The sequence below is a fragment of the Ambystoma mexicanum genome, chromosome 12 (assembly GCF_040938575.1).
Source record: "Ambystoma mexicanum isolate Mex_15411 chromosome 12, UKY_AmexF1_1, whole genome shotgun sequence".
In the NCBI taxonomy this organism is placed as follows: Eukaryota; Metazoa; Chordata; class Amphibia; order Caudata; family Ambystomatidae; genus Ambystoma; species Ambystoma mexicanum.
In genome coordinates this window covers 1,881,597-1,900,685 of record NC_090936.1, presented here as the reverse complement: position 1 = coordinate 1,900,685, position 19,089 = coordinate 1,881,597, and the positions used below count along the sequence as shown (strand labels likewise).

Sequence of the window (19,089 nt, the reverse complement as noted above, 5' to 3'; positions counted from 1 at the left end):
GAAACACACACTCCTGAGATGACATGGATCTAGCCATTGGCTTTTACCTGGATGCCAATGACATTCCAGTGTGGTCCGATTAGAGGAAATGGCTTATTTGCAGTTGTAAACTCGCTCATGGTGTAATACAAATGCCTTCAGCAAGTGTGCCTTCACCCACTTGATTTATAAGCAATATTTGCATTATAGTATCTGGTCCTTGAGGTGGGTTGATAATAAATGCAAGCATTGGCCAAGACAACAGTTTTGGCTCCTGCTTAGGCATTAGACATTTGCGAGGCACTGCCATGCTATGCCTAGTTACGAACAGCATTTTCCAACTGTTGCCAGTGTTTGCTAGGTGGTCCCATTATTGCAGTGTCTTGAAAATGCTGATCTCCTGCCTACACAAAAGCCCAAACTGTTGCCTTTGCCACTGTGTGTTTAGTCTTTGCATTGCTTGTTGCATGGAAATGGCTTCAATGAAGGGGTGTGCTCAGTAGTGGATAAGTCTAAATTCAGGTTAATGCAAGTGCTGAAGTGCAGTCAGTCAGTATGTTGTGTAATCTAGAACTTCTCATTCTGATACTCCTCAGATGCTCCTGTCTGATTTCTCTCATCACCACATTGAAATGGCGTGCACTTTGCTGGAAACCTGTGGAAGGTTCCTTTTCCGGTCACCAGATTCTCACTTACGTACCAGTGTTCTTTTGGTAAGATAAAGCATCCCATCTTCCATTGGTGTAATGTATTGTTGCTGCACTTCGACAATGTAGAAATAATTGGTTAATATAAAAGAAGAACGTGATTGAGAGTTATTCATGCAGTAGCTTTTTGGAAAAGAAAATGAAAAAGCTTTCTTCTCTACAATTCGTTTTAAATGTTCCTTTCTGTATGTGTGACACAAGCTTCAAAATATGAAACTCTGTATGGATGTGCAAAATGTTTGACATTGTCAAGGTCGATCTTGTGTTTGCTCGGTAGGGATTTTCCAACGTGTCTCTTTAGAGTCTGTAAGCCCCTTGTCATGTGAAAGGCTCACAACATAGAGATAAGGGGCGGGAAAAGGAGTCGAGATATTAAAATGGTTCCCCACTGGTACATAATATTATGCAAAAATCAGTGCACACATACTACTGAAGGTTCCAGAGGGGAAAACGATTCTAAAACCCAGCCAGACAACATCAAAATGACCAAGGCTATACACTTCAGGGAATAATAGTGTTGCAGAAAATAGTGTAAATACCATTCCCAGTTAAAGAAGTGGAGAGAATGACTTTCAAAATACAATAGAAATCTGATGGAAGTACTAGAATTACTGTTTTTGGCCTAAACCTCACTACAACCATACTGGATGCAGGAAAAAATATCAGGGGCTGATAAGTACCCCCAAAGTAACAGGTTCAGGCAAGTAGAAAGTTCCAATAGACGTAAATGGAACAAAGTCAGTAGGCAATCTGTGTGTATGGGGAAAAGGCCTAAGTCCCAGCTCTTCTCTACAGGTGTAATATGTCAGCACACAATATCGAGGAGGACCAGAAGAGCCACCAGTGAAGATATCCAGGTGTCAGTTTGAGAAACAGGATCCCCCACAAGACTATTGTATTCATTTATATAGCACCCTTTCCCCATTTGTATGGCCTCAATGCGCTTTGTGGTTGGAATTCCTTCTGTGACCGCAGTCCATGTGTGAGGTTCTAAGAGTTGAATTAAAGATGCATGTTTGCATTTTGCCAGGTTAGGACTTAGGCTGGTTGGCTGGGCCCAAGTAAGCAGCCTGTTGTTCAGGCATGTGGGTAGGTGCTGTTGGGTTTAGGATGGAACGTTTGTGCCGGTAATTCGATGTGTGCCCAGCTAGACCGACATTTTTTCATAGGTTGTTGCTGTATACTAATGGCAGAGGTGTTGAGTTACGTCGGGGGTTTCAGTGTGGACGGCTATGTGTGCTGCTAGACCGGAATAGCATTTGCCGTAGCTGCATTCTTTGGTGCATGAATGGGTGTTGTTGTGTTTATACTGTCGATACTGACCCAGAGTGGGAATGGAAGAGCCAGGTTTTGAGGGCCTTTTTAAATGCCAGGTGATTGTTAATATTACGGATGTTGGCAGGTTCCCCTTTGGTCTGCGAGTTAGAAAAGCGTGCTTAGTGCACAAGGCAGGTGTGAGGCGCTGGAAGGATGTTTGCTTTTGAACCTGTTGCTTTTTTGGGAAGAATTGCCAAGGTTTGTTTTCATTAAAACTTTGAATGTAGGCGTCTTGAGTGATCCCAGCCCAAGGTGTAGGTAGTGATCCTTATAATTGATTGGCTGAGCTGCATCTGTGAGGTAGTTTGGAAGCTTGCAAAAGGTCATCACATTTTAAGCTCCAGAGATATCCATAGAATCCATCCAAAAACAAGTCAAAGGCCTTATTTAATGTTAAGTTGTGAGCAGTATAAGAGGAAGGAAGTTGACCGCTTCAGCAACAAGAAAAAGCTAAGTGAATTATTTTCAGAGAAAGAAGTAATGGATAAGACACTATTGTACAATTTGTAAATATTAAAGATGAGGATAAAATTGTTTGGTAGTTATAGAAAGTAACTGTTACTGTGTTCTTGAAGGTGAAGCAGAGAGAAATAAACCTCCATCTCTTTACTTGGACGCGTAAACTGTCAACTCAAAACTTGGTGCGCATGTGTTAAAACTAAATAGCACGCGTGTACTAACTTCAACTAATGTTGCGCAAGAGATAAACCACCATCTCTGAATCTCCGTGGCCGTAATGGAGATGGAGAGGCATTGAAGACAAGTCCTAGAGTAAAGGACCCCTCGGCGTGCGCGTGTGTAATGCTGACGTGCATCATTTTGTCACTCAGAAGCTTGTGAGGAAACGGTTGCCAGCGCGTCGGGTTTCCCTGTGAAGAAGCCGATGGTTTATTTATTCAAATTTGTAGAGCTCACGTCAGCACGGGGGCATTGTGGCGCTTGTTACAGGCATATCTTAGTTGCAATAATACAATAATAACAAGGAATACATTATTTACAAAGGCAATATGATATTTGTACAAATAGCAATGCAGAGTATTTACATGGCATGGCGGGGGTCACAGATTATTGAGCAAGGAAGGAGGTCTTCAGTTTCCTACGAAAAATCGGGAGCGAGTTCTCCGCTCTGTCTGCAGGAAGAGCGTTCCAGGTCTTGGCTGCAATGTAGGGGAAAGTTAGGCCACCGGCTTTGGCTTTTTTGATGCGTGGGATGCAGAGTAAATTGGTGTATTGCGTCCTGGTGGGTCGGGCGGAGGAGGGTTTGGAGATGGTCTCTGATAGATAGGACGGGGCGGAGAAGGAGAGGCATTTGTGCGTGAGGGTGAGGATTTTGAGTGTAATCCGTTCTTTGACCGGGAGCCATTGGGCTGAGAGTCTGGCATGAGAGATATTCTCTCTTCTTGGGATGCTAAGGGCGGCCCGGAGAGCATTATTCTGTGTGACTTGGAGTCTGTTTAGGTTTTTTGCTGAAGTGCCCGCTACGAGGGCATTGCAATAGTCCAGTTTGGCTCCAATGGTTGCTCTGGCTATGGAGAGGCAGTTGAATTTGGAGAGGTATGGCTTGATGGCGTTTGAGTTTAGTGGTATGCGCAGAAGAGGAGGTGATTGCACTGACTTGTCTGTTCATGGATAGAGAGGAGTCTATGTATACTCCCAGTGTCTTTACCGCTGTGGAGACGGGGATGATGGAGTTGTCAATGGAGAAATTAGCATACAGTATGTCCAGTTTGTCTAGGGTGCTCTGTTGACCTAATATCATGATTTCAGTCTTGTCTCCGTTAAGGCAGAGGCCATTTGTAGCCATCCAGGCCTGGATGATGGCATAGATCGAGTGGAGTACTTGTGTTGTCCGCGTAGTTAGTGTATGTAATGCCGTATGAGTCGAGTTTGTCAAAAAGGGGTTTAGTGAACAGGTTGTAGAGTGTGGGCGCAGTGCAGGATCCTTGAGGGACCCCGCAGTGGATTGTTGTGGGAGTGGCAATGGCTATGTCCGAGAAGACTTTCATGGCTCTACCTTCTAGGAAGGAGGTGACCCATCGCGCTGATTCTTTGGAAAAGTTAGCAGAGAGAGTGAGGTGTGAGGTGAGGGTCTTGTGGTCAACTAGATCAAACGCGGCTGAGAGATCTAGGAGGAGCAGGAGAGCTGGCTTGCCCTTGTCCATGATTTGGGTGATCCGATTCTTCAGATCCACCAGAGCTGTTTCTGTGCCGTGTCCTTTCCGGAAGCTTGATTGCCTCGACCCAAGGATGGAGTGGGTTTCCAGAAAGTGCTGGATTTGGCAATGTGCGGCTTTGTCCAGTAGTTTCAGGAGGAATGGCACTGTGGTTATTGGTCTGTAGTTGTTCGGTTGTAGGGGGTCGAGGGTGGTTTTTTTAGGAGGGGCCGGACCCAGGCCTCTTTGAGGCTAGCAGGGATAATGCCTGTTTTAAAAGACTCGTTAATGAAAGCCGTAAAGAGCGGCGCAAAGCAGTCTGCGCAGTCCTTCATGAGTTTTGGTGGGCAAATATCGCCTTTACAAGGGGAGGGTTTGAGATTTTTTAGTAGATTGACAACTTCTGTCTCACTGACGTCCCTGAAAGAGAAGTCCGGTATGGTGGGCTTGGAGGTGGATGATGGTGTGTTAGAAGGCTTGGAACCTGTCTGTTGAGGTAGGGCTTTGCAATGGTCTTTGATTTTCTTTTGGAGGAGGTCAATTTTGTGTAGCATGGCATTTTGAATGCTGGCACACCAGGCTTCATCTTTAGTTATTTCATCCGGTGTATTGGGGGGGGGGGGGGAGATGAGCTCTTTGAAGATGGCGAAGATCTCTTTAGAGTGCGATTTGGCATTGGAGATTCGTGCGTTGAAAGTGTTGGCTTTGGCAGCAGTGATAGCTGTTTTGTATTGCTTGGAGATTAAATTAAAATCGTTTTTGGTGCTGCTGAATGCGTTAGATTGCCAGTTTTTTAAAGCTGCTCTTTTGAGGGATTGCATTGAGTGCAGTTCTTCAGTGAACCAACAGTTGGTGTGTAGTGATTTCTTTTCTTTTTTCCATTCAAGTGGTGCTATTTCATTGGTTATCAGCGCAGCATCATCAGAGGCAGCGTGGTGAGTTTTCAGATTAGTGCAGAGGAGGTGTTAGATTTTCAACGTGGGTCGGAGGAGAACTGTGCATAACGCAGCACCTGGACTCTGTCAGTGAAGTTAAGGCAGGCAATTGTGAATAGTTGTGTAAAGCTGAACGGCAAGAAAAATAATTTATTTTATGTAAAAAGTTTTACAGAGACAAACATAGGAATTGTTGAGAAGACTAAGAAATGATTACAGTAAATGTTAAAGAATACTGTAAAACGAACAAAAGACCGCACCAAGGTTTTTCCAAGACCCTTTCAGCTCGAGGCAAAGGCTGTACATGTATAGATTAAGGGAGGTTCACACTTGTAAGGGCAGGAGGAGAATATAATTGTGATGCAATAACATCTGTATATTTATTTGCAGGTCAGAGTCATCCAGCAGAGAGCAGGGTGTCAGAGCAGCGAGCAGAGACCAGTTTTTTTTTTTCCACTTCCCCTTTCCCCCAGGGTTGCCTTCCTTGCAATTCTTGGGGTGTCAGGTGGGTTCGTCTACTCCCGCAGTGCTGGGGATGTGCATGAGAGGGGTGTTCCAGATGGTCGTCCCTTGGACAGAGAAGGAGAATCCGCCCAGTCTGGTGAAGTTGTCTTTTGGGTCCACTAGGACGGGTGCTGTGCCAGATGTTGGTGTCCTTGAGGGATGGTAGCAAGTGAGTTTGTGTTGGAGGAATGCCAAGCCAGTTTTGTGGATGGTCCAGGGAGTGATGCACATGGCTTTAAAGGTAGTGCATTGACCATTAGGGAGCCAGTGGAGGCCTCTTAGTGTAGGGCTGATGTGTTCTCTAGGAGGTAGGCTGCAGCGTTTTGGATTCTTACCAGTTTCTTTAGCTGAAACACTGGTGCGCCTAGGTAAAGGTAGTTTGCGTAGTCTAAGCGGGAGAGGATGATTGAGATGATGGCAGAGAAACCATGAGGCTAGGCGAGATATGGGAAGATACGCCTGAGAATTGAAGGCGAGCGTCCCCCAGATAGCACGATCCTCCCCACAATGAGAGACAATAATGGACTCTCCCAGGATGGGAATAAGGCCAGGACAAGTGCGGGTGAGCTTAAATGGGAGTTTATCAATCAGAATAGGGCATGCAAAGAACTCTGCAAACTCAGAGAGCGCTCTGTCTGACAATAGCAAAGACAGGCGTATATATTTACAGAATGCGTCATAAGAACCTACATGCTATAGGGGGCACAAGTTAGTGGAGATTGGGTGATGACGACTAACTATAGGTGTTGCTGCGATGTGGTTTGCCATGGCTGGAGGACGTCACTGGTTACCCTCGTGGGTTGGGCTGGGCCTGGCAGGTCAGCTGGGCTCATCCGGACAGTGTTGTTGTGCCAGCCGTGACCAGTGTCAGTGATGAATGTCTTTCCTGGCTTTCCGCCCTAGGGCCACGCACACCGCAGTCATTCAACATTGCAATATTATCTTCCCTGGTAAATCTTCCAATAGGTTATTCTACAGGTTAATGCAACACAGGAGGAATGCACCTAGAGTGGGGTCTTTTGGCGATACATAAATACATGGTTACCATCATCCTGTTGACCGGGTATCATAGGTCGCGAGGTTGGGTCTCAGGGCATGGGACAGGCGGTCCGCGTTATCATGTCTCGTTAGAAGTCATTATGGATGTGTTCCTGTAGTGTTGCCATAATATTGGGTGTCCTAATTTTACAGGGGCCATTAACATAAGGTGAGCCGGTGGGTCGTGGAGCCTAAGAAAGGGCGCCTTTGGATCTGTGTTTTTAGGCCGGGGTTTACTGCTGGGTTGTAAATAATTCAGGTGGCAGGCCGTGGCCTTGGGTGCTGCGGGGGGAATGTGAATGTTTGAAGCGGCTCCAGCCGAATTGGGGGGGGTGGAGCAGAGCAGCACAGGCCTCTGCTTTTTCGTCTGGCAGGCTTCACTGGGGGGAAGGGGGAATGGCCTTGCATGTGCTCACAAAGGTATTTTCCTCGTGCGTTGCAGATTTAGGTGGAAGAGACCTAAACATTCACATAATATACAATCCTCATTGAGTCTTTTCATAGCTCACGTTTTTGACATTGTTAGTACCTTTCATATGGCCAATTCCAACACATTACTTATACGCTAAGTATTTAACAACCACAACATTTTTTTACATGTCTATACATGTGCGGTAAGTGAGGTAGTAGTAAGGTTGGTGGAGCGCGCAGGAACAACCCGCCAATAAGACTGACGGCAGTGACACATGGTGAGCTTGGGCATACATATGGTGCATTTTCATGCACCCCTTACGTGAGCTCCCAATAGGGTTGCATTTGTCTTCCCTTGCACTCTAGCAGCATTAGTTCAGTTATGGGATGGGACCTTGGGGTGCAGGCTTCTTGGTAAAACACAGAACATGAAAAAAACCCCGGGACACTTTTACTGTTTGCGCATAGCTACAGGGATGTGGGTGCTTCATCCCTAATATCATATAAGCACACATTCTGCCATTTTTATGGAGGTTACAGGTTTTTAGTCGGAGAGGTCGTGGAGAGAAAAGTTTCATCACAGGTGGTTTGCTCATTAGTATTTGGGGACTCTGCTTTTGTCAGGGGACCATTTTATAGTTCTTTTCCACCCCGGCCCTGCTGGTCGGGTTATACTGGAAACAGCGATACACTGCGGAAGGTGAAATGTTAGTGTTGGTATCCAACACTAGCTCATGTCCGTCTGTTCGTGGGAACGGGCTCTCAGCGGATCTGCCAGGGAGCTGCGGCCACAGGGATAATTGAAACTCTCCAAGGGTGGGGGCTGCGCTGCGGTGCACAGGGCTCAAACCATCTTTATTTCACAAAATGGTTTCCAGGGCCTAGCTAAATTCAGCAGGTTTGGTCAACGTCTTCAGCCAGTGGCCCACCCACCACCTGGGCCCTGCTGGCAGGGGGGACCCCTGGCGAGCCATGGACTTCACCAGGGGGAGAGGATGCAGGGGAGGGGGGGCCTCTTGAACCAATCCTCCCATACAGAATGCATAGATGGAACAAACAGGTTCTGGATGTGTGTTGATGTGTTGGGAGAGGGATAAATCTGTGTTCATTGTGCACCCAAGGTTTTTCACCGGGGTGGAGGTTGCCGGTGGGGGCCGAAGGGGGCGGAGGGGTCGGTGAACTAGGGATTGTGGCCAGGGAATAGTTTGCAGAAGGATTGCTTTTTTTCCCCACAGACTAGGATTTCTGTTTTCCCAGGATTGAGGTTGAGGTGGTTGGTCACCATCCAGTAGTCAATATGAGGCATGACACATCTGGGTGTTTGGAACCTTGTGATTTAGGTATTTTAAGTAGGACCTGGGTGTAGTCTGCGTAGTTGTAGCAGGTAAGATTGTGGGAGCAGATGATTGCTGGGAGTGGGTTTAGATGTTCATGAGGGGAGATGGGGATGCTCCTTGTGGGACCTCTTTAGTTACTAGTCTTGAGGTGGAGGTGAACTGGTGGAGGAGCATGATTTGTGAGTGATTAGAGATGAAAGAGGAGATCCAAGAGAGGGCAGTGTCTTTGATTCCTAATCTGTAGCCTGTCTAGGAGGATGGTGTGGTCGATGGTATCGAAGGTTGCAGAGAGGTCAAGGAGGAAGAGTACAGCGGAGCCTTCTGCATCCCCTGTTCTTTTTAGGTCGTCCCAGACGCACACAAGGGACGACTCCATTCCTCAGAGCAGTCTGAAGCCAGATTGGGCAGGATCCAGGAGAGGGTTTGCTTCAGTGAAAAGGCAGAGCTGCTTGTATGCAGTGTGATCCATGAGTTGGGCCATGAAGCAGGTGTTTGAGATGGGCCGATAGTTCTGGGGTAAGAGTGGGTCGAGTCATTTTTTATTCTTAGGAGGGGTTTGACGTAGGAAGTTTTTAAGGCTTCCTGGAAGGTGCCCGATGTTAGGGAGTGGTTGAGGATTGTTAGGGCAGTTTTTCTAAAGTCTACCTAAGGGCTTCATAAAACCATACATCGGAGACTGTACATAAGCTCCACTCTTAGTACAAGACTGTACCACTTGAGAATGTTGGTAGCATGGACAGAGCAGGCTTTTCTTAGGAGGGAGAGTGAGCTGTAGCTTGGTACAAAGAAATTGTACCATATATATGGTCCAATGAAACGCGTTGTTTTGTAAAAATAAAGGGTTTATTTAAATACAAGTAGGTCCAGATAATTCTTGGGGAACTGAGTACCATCACATATCATATAAACACAATAATAAAAACCAACTCAATACTTGGGGGGGGGGGGGGGGGATACTACCCAAAGTTATAACCTTATTAAGAATAGCAATCGGCAGTTCATGGCGAGTCAAACCTACAACACATTCAGAATGCACTCAGCTATTCCTGGGGAGTAAAACCAGGTTAGATGTACTTTTAGAATACAGTCAGTAATTCAAGGGTAGTGACCCTGCCAGTCATGCAGTGACACTCGGTTATGAAATCACATAATAAACCAACCCTGTTGCAAATATACTCGTTCAGCATTACTTTTCAGAACTCAGTTCAGAGCTAGTAAATAAACTGATAACATTGAGTAGCTTGATGCCCCTCCAGAAAGTATAAGTATGAACACGCCATGTTGCACCCTGAAACACTTGTGTATGGGCGTGCTATACATACAATATCATGTATCATATCAATAAATATTTTAGAATGCACTTTGCAAACCAGGGAAAACAACACTCTATTACACTTTAAGAAAGATAGTGTATTTCAAGGTAGGTAATTGATCCTGTGACTATTTTGGAAATGATCTAAGCAGTAAGTTTAGACGAGCAGCAGCTATTCAAGGTAAGTAACCATATACTTTTAAGAGGGGCTTCAAGCAACTCGTAAAACAAGTATTCACTACTAGACTGTTTTAGGTCTGTATAAAGCAGATCCGGGGGAGCAAAACCCAGTTACACTTTAAGAAGAACACAATGTTATTCAAAGTAGGTAAAACCTATTGGGAAGCCTTTACACTCATTCAGTTAAGCAATGATAAAAACAGTACCAACACTTATTATTATTCAGAAGGGGGAAACACCACTCAAAGTAAGAGGGCACAATGCAACTCAAAGATGAATATAGCTTAAGGACACTTGGTTAATTCTTTCACGGAGATAGTTAACTCACTAATCTTTCAGCAAACCTGGTCTGGACTCCCGGTCTTGAGTCGCCTCTCCTAGGTCATTGGGACTCTCACTAGATAAGGATTCGACAAAGCATAAGGCCGATGTGTATTCATCTATTAACACTTTCCCATGCTAGTATGCCTTACTTGCGTGCATTTCTGAATTAGTGAGAAATCCATAGTGGGGTGCTTGACTGGCGTCTACTTTCTGTATGGTCCTTTGGGAGGGACTTATTGCACACACAGTGCGTGACATTCCAAGGGAACTAAAGGGTGCGTTTGCGTTGTGCAAAGAGGAGAACAGTCGAGCAATGTTAGAATTTTAGTGGAGTATAAGGCATTGTATAATGCCTATGGGTAAAATGTGGTATATTCCTCCCCCCACCATTCCACACCCCATTCTCTCCACTGTACTCCTTATGCCAGTTCTGGATCCGCTCCCAAACCTCTGTCTGCTAGATGTTGAAAGATGTTTAATTCCTGGTTTCTTTGAGGTTGCAGTCCAATTGTCTTTGATTTTGGCTTTGGATAAAGTCCTTAACTCAAACTGTGTTTTGTCCCCAACCCAATGGCTGCAAAAAAGCAATCTGAAGATTTCAACGCTTGAAGGACCATGGGTCCATGTACACGTAGAATAGGTATAATGTCACAGGATTGCCCCTATAGATGCCCCTTTTCAAATTTGAAACCAAAAACTAGATGTACTTTGCACTAACCACTAGATGGCAGCCTATGCAAAGCTTGGAATTATAAACCGATACCATAAAAGAAAAATGATTATTGGGTAAGTAATGTTTGTCACATTGATATTTTGAATCTGTTTTTAGAGTTGGGAACGGGACGGCGGGGTCAGGCGTCTAGAGTGTTCCCCGCTGAACACACGACCGAGTCTGCAGGGATGATGGGAGAGACCCGGGGTTGCACAGGTGTCCTCCCGCCTCCCCCCATCCCCTCATTGGGATAGGCCAGGAAGAGGAGCTCAAAGGGAAGGATGTTTCCCATAGTGCCAAAACCGTGCTATGGGAACAGGGCTTTCGGGGAAACATCATACATCCTCCATCTTTGCCTCTGATATGTTTTGCTGTAGTATGGTTTAACTGGAAGAACTCAGTTCAGCTGAAGCCAAAGCCAAATTATGTGTGAATATCTGTTAAAAGACAAAGTTTAGTCCAGCCTTAGTTCTAACCTTAACACACTAATCCGAAAACTGCAAGTCTGGGACAATTCACCATCTACCTCAGATTTTAGAAATGTGCAATGTAGTGTACAGAAACTTTATACTGAGGTTCTATGACCGCCTTTTCCTACCCTCCTGAACATTGCATATTTGCTGTTGCATATTTGCTGTGAATTACTCTCAACCAGACCCCAACGACCAAATTGTGCTCTCTAAAAACCTTCATTTTTCACATAATACGGTTAAAAAAATAAAGTTCCTCTGTCAAGCACTACACAGCACTTTGGAGGTAGGGCATTGCGCTATCATAATACTATACAGAGCTGATCTAGTAGAATGTTTAACCGTTTCAAATGAAATGTTTTCACAGCCCTTGTGAACTGTTATTTTGCAGGAACAAATGATGCGTAAGAAGCAAGCCATGCACCTAGATGCACGCTACATCACAATGGTGGAGAATGCCTACTATTATTGTAATCCTCCTCCTGCAGAGAAAACGATCAGGAAGAAGCGCCCACCTTTACAAGAGTACATTCGAAAGCTTCTGTATAAGGATCTTTCAAAGGTCACCACCGAAAAGGTAACACTGGTAAAGTCTAGTGCTTACAGCCAGCGTTTGAAAATATATGGCATATTTTGTCAAATTGATTGCCATTGAGGTCACACTTTAATATTTCTTGTTTGTATTTTGATGTGTGTAGTTTGAGGAATGAAAGACTGCACCAGAGCTGAGACTAAGCCCGGTGTCTGGGAGACAACAGTATAGGGGTGTGTGAGAAGCACAAACAGTGCAGCCCACCTAGGATTGAGAGAGCCACAGAGCCAATGGTGCAGTGAATATAAGAAGGAAGACACCCTAAGAGCTGTGGAAAAGACTGCACAGGGGTTATAAGTAGCACAGCATAGGGAAGCACACCTCCCATCAGCCCTATCCATCATAGCCAAGGATGAGGGATTCAGGGGTGTGCTGGTCCAAAACATCTGGAGAGCCACAGGTTACTGACGCCTGGCATAGGGAATGTAAACAACCAAGGAAATGGCTAGGAAGTTGAGGCACTGATTCTGTCCAGTCTGTTTCAATGTATGTCATGTAACCTTTGTATGACGCTATGCTGCCACTGTAATGGTCTCTAAGAACTTTGTCTGTGATTTTGGCAGATCATAGAGCATTATATTGCAAGAGAACGACATTCCGTAATGAGCTGCATAACGATTGCAGAAAAATTACTATTATGTTGGTAGAGATTAGTCCGGTAGCGTTAAATATTTTGCAGTTATTTGCATGTCATGTCAGTTAATTGTTGGTTGCTGGCATAATAGCTACATTTGGGTGTGGTAATAGACTAACCAAAATGGGAATGCCTTGGTAAAACGTGGAGGCAGCAGCATGTAAAGACAAGACTATTTCTAGAGCAACAGATGGCACTTGCGGGCTATGCATTTACATGTTAAACTGCACATTACCTTCATGCATTTTAGGTGGGCCGAAATAAGACCATTACAGTTGCAGGAAAATTATTTGTTGAACTTGGATATGTTAAACGCTGCAGTACCATTGCATGCATATTCGCTAGACAAGCACTGTAAATCGATCTTCAGTTTTTATGTGCAGAGTGCTGCATGTTTTGATATGTCACTGACTGATTGCTGGCAAGAGATCTGCATTTCGGTAACTTGCCCAACTATAATGGGTGTGCTGCACTAAAGAATGGAGCAAGCTCAGAGTATGGACGCGGCTATCCATGGAGCATCTGATTCCCGTGCAGTGCTCTGCTTTACTCATATAATTTAGTTTACATTACATTGAATGCAAGATCAGTAGATCTTATTATATACATACATGATACATTACACCAGTTGAAACACTTGTGTATAGGCGTGTTACAAATGCCATATCATATCCTATATCAGTTGGTGTATTTCACCTCTAAGAGTTGTGATGACTCAGTAATGATTCCTCCCAGGAACCTGGCCTGGGACCCTTCTCATGTGGCCAGGCAAAGGCAGACGCTTCCTGATCCCAACCCTGGGAGTGGTGTACTGCGGTAGGATCACATGGGTGGGAACAGGCCAGGAGGACTGGATCTCACCCCCCTGCCCCCTGTTTAATTTCCCCCATGAACCCACACTTTGAATGGCTATTTGCCAAACAGCCAAGTCAGAAAGTCTAACTTTGTTGTTGGGGACTACAAGTACAATAATCCCATAAATACTGGGAAGAGGACTAAAGAGTCATGCTGTAGTAGTAGTCAGGCAATTAAGCCTGATTGCCCACACCTGAGGGAAGCGGAGAGGCTTAAAAGGCCCCCTCAGGTGCAGGCAGTTATGAGCTGGAACTATGGCTGTAGTGTATGCAGTGGTAGCAGAAGCAGAAAGGAGGCACCGTGTTGGCAATCCAGACAGAAGTGGGTGAACCAAAGGGATGTCGGGATTGTGATGCAGAAGATTTCACCTGCTTATCTTATAAGGGTCCTGTCCCCCCAGACTATGGTATGCAGAGGCTGCGCAGAAGAAGACCTGCAGGAAGGCTCTTTCCCCATGTGAGCCTGATTGCCGTGTACGGAACATGTCATAGACCGAGGCGAGAAGCTGTTGTGGAGCAAGAGAGTCTCCTTAATTGAGTGGCTGGACCGGGGACGCCTTCAGTGAGGAAGGGTGTGGGTTCCAAGTGAAGCCAGAAGTTGTGCAACACAAGGAGAAAGGAATACAGAAGCCGGTGAGTCAGACCTGGCATTCTGATTCCTTGCACAAGCACTTCCGGCAACAGTAACCAGCTTAATAATCACTTGTGTAAGAGTAGAAGCGAGGTGAAGTTGTTAGTTGAAGTCTTTAACAATGGGACACTTGAAATGTAGCACCTGCGTGTCATTGGGTATTTCTCTTTTGCTCGTGTAAGGAGCAAACGCTACAGAACGCAATTACTAAACCGTTAAAAGTTCTAAAATCTATGGAGAAGTGGTTGCATTTGCCTAGTATGAGAAACCAGAAGGTGTCTCGCCCACTGATCCGCAGGATCGGTCATCCAGGTGGCCAGGACACAGCCATCGCTTTTGGATCCATTTCCTGAAGGGTGGACCAGTGTGGTAGGATCACCTGGGTGAGGGGTGTTGTGGGAGTGGGGTAAGGGATGGTGAGACACAGCATCACTCTCCCTGTAACACTTTTTCCCCATCCTACTTGATAGGATATTTCAAAACTCATCCCCCCTTTCCTGCACGAACACTTTTGGTATGACATGATAGGTTATTTATAACGCACTTAATACCCAGAGGTTTCTAAGCGCGGACCCGGGAATCGAACTTGTGTCGTCTTGTTTCCAGGGTGAGCATGTTGCTCCTGAACTATCCTCCCAAGAATTATTTTTACATGGACAGCCTGCTCTGGGAGATAACACTAGCACCCAAGCTGTGTAACTGACCTGTCACTATACCATGGTCAGGCAATTAACGACAAATACTCACAACTGACTTCCATTATACTTTCCCACACGGATAAAAGGCGGAGCACGAGAGCAGAGTCTGGGCGAGGCAAAGCACACGAAGGTACAGCAGTTTCGAGTCTGCAGCTGAACAAGAGGAGAAAGACAGCAAGGCACGAGAGGTTTGCCAGAAGGGCAGTGCCCTTGACCTTTTCAGCTGGAAGCTGTTAACTTTCAAGAAACCTTAAAGGCAGAAAGTGTAAGACTAGGAAACCAGGCTGAAGAATCCTGCATTGTTTTGGAGATATCGAGGGCCGTCCCGCATACCTGCCCGATACGGGGAGGGGCTTGCAGACGCCTTGGTAACGTCCTTGGCTCCAATAACAAAAACTACAGAGCACAACACAGCTGGTGAGTTGGTGGGGACTGAGGCCAGACCGGTCTGTGTTGAAGTAAAGGTTTCAAGCGGCAACATTGTAAAACGAATAAACATTGTTAAACAAGTGTGATGTAAGACGCGAGTAAAGCTAAATTGCTGGTGAATGTTTGAACTTAAATGGAAGGATACAATACCATTGACAGTGGTTTGGCACCATGAATGTGCTCAATCGAAGGTCTCTGTACTTTAGCCTGTCAAGAGAAATGAAAGTAGAAGTTTGATGTAAAGTACAATTGTGTAAAGGAATGAACATGGCCCTGCGACTGTTTAAGCAAAACCCATCGCACATTCGAAAGTCTTCGATTCGAATATCGAGAAAGGGATCCGAGCACGGCAGAGGGGATCTGTGGTCGGAGCCCAGATGAGCGAGACCAAATTGTGAACATCATAGAAAAGGGGTCTGAGCCTGGGCAAGGGGGACCTGTGGTCTGAATTCGAAGGAGGGAGACCAGTCTTGAACTTGGGAATGTGAAACCCTAACCAAGGAACTGAACTTTTTGTTTTAGATCAGGCCCTCTGGCATAAGAGTCTGTCATTGTGAGAGAGATTTGAACTATTACCTCGTTGCCAAGAAGTCAGTGTGTGCGAAGCCAGCACGTGCTACCTTGTTCCGAGCTGAAAACGTGGGGAAGGGAAGCCAACTGCTCACCTATCCTGACATATTTCTTGAATACTTTTCTTTTGCATACATTGTTATCCCACTCCATTTTGTATTTAGAAGTAAGGATTGGCAATAGGTTTAATAGTATAAAACCCAAAAATGTGTTTAGTCTGCGCAATGACTCCAGACTTCTATATTAAAGCAAAGGCTTAACAAATGTCCATTCACTTGCTATTCAATATGTTCATTGCAAAAATTATTAAAGTACTGAACATCTACTGTCGACACGTGTTTCGACCAATGGGTCATCCTCAAGGCGCTACCGATATGCACTAGGTACAGATAAATTGTGAAGTATGCATTCTTCCTTGAATAGTGGCCTCCATAAGTCAAAATGAGTCATGGTAACCCTGGTAATATCCATCCTCTTGGCTGCAAATATTAATAAATGCAGAATTCAGTACAGAATATGACACCTGCTAACATATTAGTTACAGGTCACTTTTCACACTCTAATCAGATTAACCCAGAGAATGGATGAAGATAGCGTAACGTGCCTGGTACAGCGTGACTGAATAATTCTGGTGACCCAAATCCAAGGTTTAGATACCTGTGGAATTAATATCCATCTGGATTATTGCTGCAACTGGTTTATTAGTATAGGCTCTTTATTTTGACAGGCTCCACTACCCATCCTTAGATTTAGGTTTAGATGGGCGTTCTATCAACCCATTGAAGTTCAATAAACACCCTTGAACTATGATCCCTTGTGTCTGTCTTCACTGTTTGATACCATGCCTTCCTTACACTAATTACAATTCTCAGAGAAAGAGTGACCTCTGAAGCTTTATTAACACAGTCAACAATTGCTTACAAACAGAAGTCAAGTGTTGAAATCTTGTTATTTGAAGTTGGAGAGATCAAGCATTGCCCCAAGCCAAGAGTGAACCAGGTATTCCCACTATTGAGACCGAAACCAGCCTTTTCCAAAGCCAGACAACTGTTTAAACAATACTGTGAACCAATTAGAACTTCAGCATTGCCGAAGATACAAGTGTGCAAGCATTACCTGAAGCCAAAAGTGGCACTAAAGCTTCTGGGTAATTATTCTGGCTAACAGACAGAGGGATAAAGGCAAGATTGGGGAAGGCAAACATGCTACTGATTAACATTCTTCGGAGGTGATGCAACCTACATTGCCAATGGCAATGGGAGAAAGAGAAGTGTTTCCTAAAGGCAAGTCTAGGTTGTTGCTGATTGCAGATGGGCAAAGAGGCTGCCCCTTTGGACAAGGGATATTCAGAGGAAGAGTGCCTTACCTACTTGAAGGTGTTGAAGTACATGAAAGTGAATCTTATCGTAATCCAAAACTGTACTAAGTTGCAGAGTACTGAAGCTGCAGTGGTGTTTGATTGTTAGTAGATTTGAGACTTCACTAGCACAAATCAAGTGCAAGGAGTACGTCCTCATAGTAAATCCTCGAGCAGTTGAAGTTGTAGAAGTGCTGTGAAGTCATCCTGACGGATACCTACTATGATTAAGAGCTCTGTTTCACTAACATTTACAGAAGTTGTATTTCCTTTGCATTGTGATAATTCTTCTTGGACAACTGGAAGTTGTGGCATAGCATCATGGCTGGGTATAACCTTGATGCTGTTTTGTTCAAGTGGAAAGTCTTATCACCAAGAGGAGAAGCTTTTGTGTTTTGGAACTTTGGTTAACAAAACTTATTTTGGCATTTAATACATCAAGAACTGAATTGAGACTGTATTTATATACATGGATTTCCTTTTTTCTTTTTGTTGAACATTGAAGCAGAGTTTACTTTGAATCCCGAGGAAGGAGAGTTCACCTAGGTTACTTAGAGGTTATCAAACGAGACTGTGACTATCATGTTGATGTTATTTGAATTGAAATATATTTTCTTTGTGTATTTGATGTTGTGTGAGGCCCAGACATCCTGTTAGTGTTTCCCTCTAGTTTTGATAGACCGGGAAATCCTCATCAGAGTAGGGATAGTGAGGCGTTTGTTAGTATTTATAATTGAATAAAATGGCATATTTTGAACAATAATCCAAAAGATGTCTGCCACGCATTGCGGACCCTCAGAGGTCAAAGCAATTTTTGGACGATTAATTTTACTCATTACTTGTGCTACTAGTCAAGGTATCAAATATTTGAATTAAACTTTGCCATCCAGCTTGGATTCCTTTATTTTTGCATTGTGGGATCACTACTTATGAATGGAGTCGTATAGTTTGATATTCTGACTTAATGCACGCACCATTAGGCATTCCTCTCCCTAGATCACAAACCTTGATGCCACCGCTCCTCACATGCGCACACAAACCTTTTACCATTTGAAGACCTGAAAGGCTTGAGACTGTGTAACTTGGAATGTTCACTTCCCACTCTTTCCATTCTGCCTCTGATGCTGGTTCTTTGCAGCACTGCAGCCTGCTAAACTGTTAGGCCACTTTTTTATTTATACTTTGCAAGGGTTCTGATTGGTGATTTTGTTCATACAACACTTTAACACACTTAATATATTGACTATGGCCAATCGCAGCTGGTCGATGGATAAAATAATCTCCTTTTGGTTATTGAAAAGGTGTAAGAAAGGCGATTGGTCTATGAGAACCCTCTGCGCAGTACCTAACTGGGGATATACTGCAGGATCCCAGGTGCCATGAGATCAGTTTACATGGTGGTTTTGTGGGGTGGGGTGCTGTCCATTTCTGGGTTTGACTTTCCACTAATGGTAGAGGGATCAAATGTAAAACACCTACATCGGATCGCCTTGGAATGTCTGAGTCTGGTGGGCTGCAGGCAAATGGTGGGTGTGTTTTCGTTAAAGACCTTTTGGGCAGGGTGGCCTTAAGCATTCCTGGAATTATTCTCGTCGGGTCCGCATGGTCTATGGCTAGCAAGAGCTTGCCCAATCAACAAATGCTGACTGGAGGGAAAGATGGAAGGCATTTGCTCTAGTTTTAAATTATGACTACATGCCATGTAGGTCTTTTTGTAACAGTGACCCCTTGAAAAAAATCATTGCGGTTATCCATCCTCTGCTTACCTTTCATAAGCGCTTCATTTATTTTCCTCATAAGAAACACATACATTTTTCCTCTGCCTTTGGCAGCCTAGTTATATAGACCTGGTCAATCATACCCATAATGAACTTAGCCCGTTCTCATCTCAAGCCCCTCACACCAAGACTTTACATATAAATACATGCCGGCAATTCATAATACT

General features: G+C 44.6%; 1 protein-coding gene across 5 annotated transcripts in view; it reads left to right on the top strand.

The window, feature by feature from the left end:
- Positions 1-19,089, top strand: part of UPF2 (UPF2 regulator of nonsense mediated mRNA decay) — a 766,220-nt gene that overhangs the window by 402,820 nt on the left and 344,311 nt on the right. For all 5 annotated transcript variants that reach the window (XM_069627785.1, XM_069627784.1, XM_069627788.1 and 2 more), the window contains exons 11-12: positions 576-692; positions 11,771-11,956. In XM_069627785.1, coding sequence (XP_069483886.1) covers positions 576-692; positions 11,771-11,956 — 303 coding nt within the window. The remainder of the gene's footprint in view (positions 1-575; positions 693-11,770; positions 11,957-19,089) is intronic.